Source organism: Pteropus vampyrus, unplaced genomic scaffold (assembly GCF_000151845.1).
Source record: "Pteropus vampyrus isolate Shadow unplaced genomic scaffold, Pvam_2.0 Scaffold47, whole genome shotgun sequence".
NCBI classification, from domain to species: Eukaryota; Metazoa; Chordata; class Mammalia; order Chiroptera; family Pteropodidae; genus Pteropus; species Pteropus vampyrus.
The window spans coordinates 1,222,334-1,231,299 of NW_011888828.1; the positions used below are offsets into that span (position 1 = coordinate 1,222,334).

The following is an 8,966-nucleotide window of genomic DNA, read 5'->3' on the forward strand; positions in this document are numbered from 1 at the left end:
GTATTTTATCTTTCTGGGTCTCAAATCCTTAGAAATGACTTCTACACATATTACTGATGTTTATTCCAATAAAAGTTAGAAAACTCTTGATATTCTTTTGAAACTATAAGCTATCTCCAACTGAGTCAGATTTGCATGTGACCGACTACAATACATTGAGATCCGACTCTAGTTATGGGTCTGCAGGTCACTAGGCATCTCTTTGTAAGAAGTTACCTCTTATATCTGCCACTCAATTTGAGTTTGAGCTTTAGGGAGATTAACTTTAGGGCCCCCATGGATGTTTTCTGGTTTTCTAACTATGGCTGAGCTGCAAAGCTAAAGCCTTAGCTTGGAATTTATTTTTCTGTAAGTTCCTAGTTATATTCAGAAACAGCCATCTCACAGCATATTCCTTTTTACTACCATATGGCTCAAGTCAGCACTATTTGGTCCTCTAAGGAATCTGAGTCCTTTAGTAGTCACTTCATCATAATCGACCACAGGTGATAATTTCATTAATTGTGATGATATAATTGCAAAGTGATAAATTACTAGTATTCCATTTCTCATGGACAAGGAACTCAGCAGTGCATTCAAGGCCAAAGACAAAGTCAAACTAACCCCAGAGTTCTTGTTACCTGGGACCCATTCCTGGTGCTGGCTCAGTCAGGCGCAGTTGGGGAAAGCCAGATGTCACAATACAGATACTAGAAGGCTGGGTAAACAAAAAGGGAATCTTAAAGTAACCCAGGAAAAATAACTGTAGGAAGCAGCTACCACCTCTGATACTGGGAAACAAGGGAAGAGATCGAGACGATCAGAACCTAGGAAGAAAATGAGACAAGAGGCCTTGCAGAGCCTAGTCCTGGGAGTGCCAAAGAAACTGAAAGCTGTGAGCGGTTGCTACAGCCAGGTGAAATGGCGTTGCTGATAGGGACAGTAAGCAAATAGGAGGAAGGAAGTCCTATCTCCTCTCCTGCTGACTCTCAGTCTCCCTCTGAAGTCCCTTTGGGGCCAACACTCTTTTTTCCCTCTTACCCATTAAATCCTATTCATCCTTAGGGACTCAGCTTAGACAAAAGGCAATTTATACTTACTCAGTCATGTTTTAACATGTGGAATCGCAATTGCCTGCTTACTTATCTGAATCCAGTGCTATATTTTAAGCACTGTGTGAATAGAGAATTGGTCTTTTTGCTGGCAGTTATAGTCTTAGCACCTGCCATGGGACCTTGGTACCTACTATCACTCTCCATATATGTTTATCGACTGAGATGATTAATGAACAAACTAGCTACTTGTGGTAAGTCTTCTCTGATTCACTTCCTCAGTGATTTAATATATTTTACCACACTGTCTATAATTCATTTAATTGTCTCCCCCATTAACGAGAACTCTGTAGGCCAAGAAAATTACTTATTGTTCAGTGGTACCTTTCCAGTGCCTGGCACTATATAAAGAAACATGTGCATGAATGCATGCATGTATGAATGAATGAATGAATGAACAAATGAAAGAAACAGCCAAATAATTGGAGCTTATTGCAGACATATAGGTGATATCTGTAGATGAAGCGAGTGGACTGCGAGGGAGATGGAATGAATACTTTTTTCCTCCTTACCTCTTTCCCTCTCTTCTTTTCTCTTTCCCTCCCCTTCTCTCCCTTTGTTTCTTCCTTTCTGTCATTTTTAACATTAGTCAGCAATATCCAAAGGGAATATCTAAAAGTGGCCAGTAGGTTTTATAACCAGAAGGTCCTTGGTGACAGTAGAAAGAGTAGCTAGTTATGGCAGTGGTTTCAAGCTAGTCACAGAGAGTGGATAGCATTTTAAAAGAAGCTCGACTATAAAGGGGAAAATAAACCTTGATTCTTATAACTAGAGAATAATATAATTTAAGGGGAAAAAAATTAATGAGAAAGACTAGAACTGACAGGAAAATTCCAAGAGAGAGTATTTAAAGAATTACTTCTGCCATTGAGATAGAAAGCAAAAAGTAGAATTGAATACTGATGCAGAAAGTTGAGAAGGTTCCTTCCCAATGCCTCCGTCTCTGGGAAACAGGAAGGGGAGTGATCTCTGAGCGTAAGCCAGGAGGTGTTTGGGGAGAAGACACAAATAAGAGAGGGGTAACCAAGGAGGTTTGGAAAGATCACCAGATGACAGCGACATTTCAGTGGCCTCAATCTATGCTGTTGTCAAATTTTCTCCAGCCCTAGTTTTCTGCTGGATATTCAAGGAGGGCAGAGAGATGGCTGGAATGATCTTGGGTTGAGGCTTTCTTTGGTAGACATCTATGGCAAAAAGCCACAGGACTGGAGGAAATCTGCAAGGTTGCTAAAGTGATAATTCATGGGACTGCCCTGGAAAGGGAAAAAAGTGAATTGAGGAGTGGTATCCCAGAGTGAGGGAAATTAAGAGGTCATATGGCTGTAGGTCTCAGAGAAGATATATGTACGTGTGTGCAGAATGGGCGCACAGACACACACATCCTGCACTAGGTGTTTATCATCAGTATATCACGGAGTATGTTCAGATCCAGATTTTTTCAATTTGCTTAGTAAAGTAATGAAATTAAAATAAATAATCTCTATTTCATTTTTATTTTCTTAGTTTTCAAGTTCGATGATGTTCTGTTTGTTCTGATAGATTATAAGGGCACATGGAGGAAGAAGCAAGGCACTAACGATTCTAAAATAGCCATAGAAAAATATTTAAATTTATTTCACATTATTTAAGTTGTAAAGGGTGTGAAGTTTGTAGTGTAAAAATGTATGTATGTGAACTACAGTTATAAATAAAGATCTTACTTATCTTTAATATACTAGAAGGATTGAAGGCGAGTCGATTGTTATCTTAGGGATAAATGCTATATAGAATAATAGAAATAATAAAATCTGAAAGTTTCTAAAAAGTCAGAGAAATATTGGTTACAGTGGTAAAGCACATTAGAGAATAATGCAAATAATATAAGGAAGAGAAAATATAAAGATTTGAGTTTGTTTAAATATTTGAAGATATTTTCTAGGTTTGACAAGTGTTGAAAATTAAAACGTATAATTAACATAGTATAGTATAATGTAATATAATATTTTATAATGCATAGTAAAATCATAATAAGTGAATTTATTTCAAAAATGAAAGGTCCAAAAATTAAACGGTGCTCTTTTCCATGTAAACCCATGAAGGTGGTAGCCATACCTGTTTGAGTCACCACTGTCTCTTTGGCAAATTAGCACTATGCTTGTCACCTAATTTTATTCATCAAATATTTGAGGAACAAGGAAAGTAGATGTAAGATGGTATTGTTTCCATTTTTATAATGTGAGAGGAGATAAATAGGAATAACAAATTTTACAAAGTCTGTCTTGGCTATGAAAACTATTTTGTGATCATTATGAGATCAAAGTAGTCACTATGATTATTAAATAATGATTAATGTAATAATATGCCTAATGCTTAATGATGGTATGAAATATTTTGGTGACCCCTGACCATATCATATCAAATACATTGATCCTACCTTACTACCATTTTTTCAAAGTCATTAAAATGCCTGCAGATTGTCTCAAACAGCCTTTCTTTTAAGTGACATAGCAGGAAGACATCTATAGTTTCTGTTTATTCATAAAACTAGCATCACGTTCCACTTCTCCCAGCACTTCATCCTATGTTATATCCACTAGACTGGAGTGGAATGAAAATTTATTTTTTAAGACTGGCAAGATGGAAATTTGTAATGGAATTTTTTTAAGGTCAAAAAACAATATTTTATCTTTTCTAAAGTATAAAATTACGTATTCTAAGTGCTATATCCATGCTTAGATTCTTTTCAGTTAAGAAAAGAACACAGTAAAGTTATCAAAAAGAACTTGTGTCAAGTGCAAAAAAGCTGTGATGGCTTGCGATAAACTCGTTAAAGTTATGGTATTAACGGCCTTCACAACCAGTGATGGAAATGGCCTGATACTTTTCTCAGGGGAGAAATGAAATCACAAAAATATGGGAAGAATTATTTTCAAAATGCATAATGATGCAGTACTGCATTTCTCACTCCAGATAGGAGACCAAATACTAAGTAGAAAACAAAATAAAAATACACATAGAAGCAACTGAATGTCCTTGCCTCCTGTGCTGGAGAATAAAGAGTACTGTAACTGAGCACAAGCTTTGAAATAGGGGTCAATCTGCAGAAACTGTCCTGTGCCCTGCACACCTACAATTATGTCATTAAATCACAATCAGGGGTATTAGAAGGAGTAATTAGGAATATATCGTAGGGTTGCACACTCATAAGAAATTTTTTATGGGAGGGAAAAAATCTTAAGCATTCACCATGGGGAAGTCTCATAAGACTTTTGAAAATCAAGCATTTCAGCCTATGAAGATTTTATTTAGCAAGAACAGCCAAAAAGAGTTGTTTTGAATTTTTTTCTTTTACCTTAATTTGATGGTTGTTTTAAGCATCTTGGCTTTTTTCATCCATTGCCTAACAAATTCACAGGAAACAGAATAGAACAGATGAATGAATTCCGAAGGGATAATGCTAAAGTTTTTCTTTATATTTTTGTCAAGGAACCAATTCCAAACTTCAGTTTGAAATCATGCCAGGTGCATCTTTTCGGTTGTTCGAGATAAATCCTGACACTGGAGTAGTGGTGACAACCGCCACGCTTGACAGAGAAGTTCAAGAAGTCTTCATCCTTCGAGGTAAGGGGATCCTTGGACTCTGCTAAACAAGCAAACAAAAATAGGCAGCAAGAGATTTAGTGGTGAAATTTCACATTTCAGTAGGATGTCTTTATTTTTTATTTTGTTATTTATTTAAATATATTATTTATTTATTATTTTTATTTATTTCTTTACTTTATTTATTCATTTTTAATTTTTCCTTTTTTTATTATAGTGACATTGGTTAATGAAATCCAGTAAGTTTCAGGTGTACAATTCCACAGTAAGGCGTAGTCATACTGCATTGTGTCAGTAGGGTGTCTTTAGATAAAATATTCTTGACCTAGTCCAACTGGTTAGTTTGTTCTGATGCTGTCTTTTTAGGGCAATATATTTTAGGGATGAATTAATGGCCACAATCTGTGTCATTTTTTATTCCACGCCAGTACGTGTACGAGACGGGGGAGTCCCTTCCCTGTCCGGCACCACCACCATTCTCTGTACTGTGGAAGATGAGAACGATCACGCACCGGAGATTATTGTCCCCATTCATGACATTGAGGTTCTGGAAAACCAGGAGCCAGGGGTCGTCTACACCGTTTTGGCCTCCGATATGGACGCTGGCACTAATGGGGCTGTTGAGTATCACATAATTGGTAACTTTTTTTTTTTAATTAAAATCTCTCTCAAGATACTCACTGAGTTGACACACACTGTATGGTGATTATTTTGTACCTATTGCAATGTCTACAAAACACATACCCAGTGAGATTGGTGCCGTGGGTTTCCTCTCTGCCTCCTTCCACGGTCATCTGGAACCACTACCCTCCAACTTCTTTAAAAATATTTTTAAAACACTCTTGTAATTTTTTTTCTATGGGGCAAATTATTTAACATTAGTGGATGTATAGATGGAACAGATAGCTTTTTTTCCTACTTTGTTTCTCTCTTATGATCTCTTCTTTTTATCATTTTAAGCAATTCAGACCTTTTTTCAAGTCTTTGTAAATGGAACCTAGAGGACGGGAGTGGGCAAACAACTCCCAGATCTGAATACCAGTGTAACACTTTGGGTCTACAAACATACCCCACAGATCACAGTCTTTAGGAACTTCCTCCCTTGTAGGTAATTCTGTGATATTGCTCCCTTTGGATCAGAGGCATAAGGATTTCTGACAGAATAACTTGAGCATTAGCACAGCCAGCATGAAATAAACACATCTTAGTCACCTAAAATAAAAGTGAATTGTCCGATTTTTAGCATACATCAGAGAGAGTACATAGAGTGATAGGAGTTGAGGAGAGAGTGAAGCTTCAGAGACAGCTTCTGCTGAAGAGAAGCTGCTTTGAGGTCTTGCAAAAATAGTTTTAAGACTAGCTTCTGGAGACTGTCACTCTCTGTTGGCTAAAACTTCTGTAAGCAAGCTACATTTACTTTGTACCACCCATTTTACTCCAAAATGAAAAGTTTTATTGCCTTTCTCCCTATTTATAAAATGATATGTAATTATTGTAAGATATATATATGATTTATGAAAACAAAAGTAATAACAAAAATATTATATCTTGCAGAGATAACTCATTTACTATTTAGAAAACACTTTTCCATGAACCTTAGTGAATATGGACACTAATTTTATATATGTTGGATAATTTATACATGCTAGTTTGTTACCTCATTTTTTAAACTAATAACACTTCTGAGTTACATGCCCCCAAATAAATTAATGATCTTCATTTTTATTTATTTACCACTTAGAAACTTTACTAGGTCCTACAAATTAGTTCATAGCGGAACCTCTCCAACTACAAAAAGATGCATTTCCCAGACATTAAAGTCAGTCACCATTTCAACACCAAATGCCAATATTGAGAATGCTCTTTTACTTGACAGAAACTTTTTACACCCTGGAGTGGTATACCTTGGTCAGGTTGGGATAGGTCAAAAGTGAGCCTTTCTTTTTATAATTTGAAAGAAAGGTGATTGCAAAGTGAATGTGGGAAAGACAAAAATATGTGATTTCTCAGGCAGAACAACTTCAGGAATAAAGATATGTAAACTGAGCTTCTGAAAATTACCTTAAAACTACCTGTCCCACGTGCTCCTTGGAAAGCTTTGTTATTATGACTCTGGGGCGCTCAGACCTCATTTGAAAGAAAACTGGTCTAAATGCCCTTGAGTGTTTCACCTAAGCTCATCATGAATCCTTCCTTCCTTACACCTTTTTTTTCTCCTTAATATTTTTGGAATGTGTCCACTTCCTCTGTGCCTGGATGATTTCAGAACCTCCTTATCGCTTAAGCAGATTACTGTAAGAGTCTCCTAACCTCCTGTATCTTATCAAGCTTTGACGCTGCTGCCCAGAACTCAGAAACAGAAATGTGATTATGACATTTTCCTGTCTACATTCCTTCAGGGAGTCCCTATAAACTTGAAGATAAAGTATAGACTCTCCAGCAGTGGACCCAGGGCATTCCATGATTTGTCCCCTGCTTACCTCCCAAATTCATGTCTTCTCCACTGCCAACCCTCTCCCTACCGCTGGCACTCAAATACCCAAGGAATCCTGTGTTCTCATCACACTAAAACGTTTACATCCATTAATTTCTTACACTCCTGGGACTTTAACATGGGCTCTTCCCTCTTCCCTCTTCCTCTTCCCTTATTCTGAAACTTGTAGACTGTTTTCCTCCTTTTTAGGAGTTAGTTTTGATGTGCCTCTCTTAAATAAGCATTTCCTGGCCACCCTAACACAGGGCCGTGTGTCCTTCCTCTCTGCTTCCCAGTGCCCTGTTTGCATGATTCTCATGGCATCGCTTCAGTGTCCAGGTGCTGACCCCCATTTCCTCCTGGACTGTTGCCTCTTGGAGGCTGGGATCATGTTCTACTCTCCTCACATCCCCAGTATCCGGCACATACTTGGCATATGGCAGGTGTTCTGTAAAGGTTTGCTGACTGAATGAATTGCTTTATCAGCCACAAAAACCACAGAAATATACTTTGTCTGACCATCCCTATGTTTGGTATAAATTAACCATGTCTTGTGTGAATACAAGTCCCTTCTCTTCAACCCGCCGGCACTACCTGTGGCTCTTGTATTCTCTGAATGTGATTCCACTTCTTCTCCATATGCCTCTGGCAGACTCAAGTAAATTCTCATACTATTGAGAATAGCGTGCCTTATCCAAGAATATGCCCCTCATCCAAAAATATGTCCCACATCCAAGAAAATAGCCAGCAAGTCATTCAACCACATTTTTTCTGACTAATGTTCAGGGTGACTTTTAAATATTTTTGAAAGCCTCGTCCCTGTGTTGAGTGTTAACTTTTATTCCACTTAGTACAGTAATAGAGGAAAGATTTTTTTTTGAAGGATACAGAGAAGAATAAAACATTAACCTTGCTTACGTTATGGGAGAAATAAACAAATGTTTCACCATTTCTAACAGAGGCGCTATTAGCACGTGCAAAATGCTAGGGAAACATGAACGAGAGCCCTGTTACGGTAGCATAATGGACATATGGTCTGTGAGTAACATTTGAGAAAATTGCTACTACCAGTCTGTTGACTTTTGATTATTGATATCTGAAAATCGATATTATATCCTGTTTCTTATCCCTGCCTACTATTGTTTTATTTCAAATAAAACATACATTTTAGACCTCTCAAGAGGAAAAATACATGACTATAAACATTGTAGATGCACACATATAAAAAATCATACTTCCGCAAATCAGTCAAAGTAGATATTCTAATTATTGATGAATTAAGATAGATATTGAATTATATTATTTTGTTTCTCCCCTGATAATAGAAGCTTCATGAGGGCAGGGACTTTATCATGTTCACTGTTATATCCTTAGTAATTACAAAGGTGCTAGGATATAATCATCAGGAAATCAATATTCGTTAAATGAATGGATGAATCAATATATATGTGTTGCTAGCTAAGGCTGCTACTTTTTCAGTTCAAATGAATTTTAAATGTTTTCTTTAATAGATGGAAATACTGGCGAGTACTTTGCTATTAATGAAACGTCAGGAGAACTCTCCACCACTCATGCTTTGGACCGGGAGCAAGTCAACAGTTTTGCCCTTGTCATCCTGTGCTCTGATCTGGGGGACCCCCCTAGGAGCTCTATAGTGCAGTTACAAGTTAGAGTTTTGGACGACAATGACCACAGCCCTTTTTTTCCCGCGCTCCATTACCAGTCCTCCGTGAGAGAAGATGCTCAGGTGGGAACAGTGGTTCTCGTGCTGTCTGCTGTGGACAAGGATGAAGGTCTGAATGGGCAAACTGAGTATTTTCTGA

At 37.4% G+C, this 8,966-nt stretch overlaps 1 protein-coding gene across 1 annotated transcript in view; it reads left to right on the plus strand.

Moving 5' to 3' along the window:
• Positions 1-8,966, plus strand: part of DCHS2 (dachsous cadherin-related 2) — a 182,420-nt gene that overhangs the window by 129,929 nt on the left and 43,525 nt on the right. Inside the window, exons 11-13 of the mRNA XM_023530163.1 lie at positions 4,557-4,691; positions 5,099-5,308; positions 8,655-8,960. Coding sequence (XP_023385931.1) covers positions 4,557-4,691; positions 5,099-5,308; positions 8,655-8,960 — 651 coding nt within the window. The remainder of the gene's footprint in view (positions 1-4,556; positions 4,692-5,098; positions 5,309-8,654; positions 8,961-8,966) is intronic.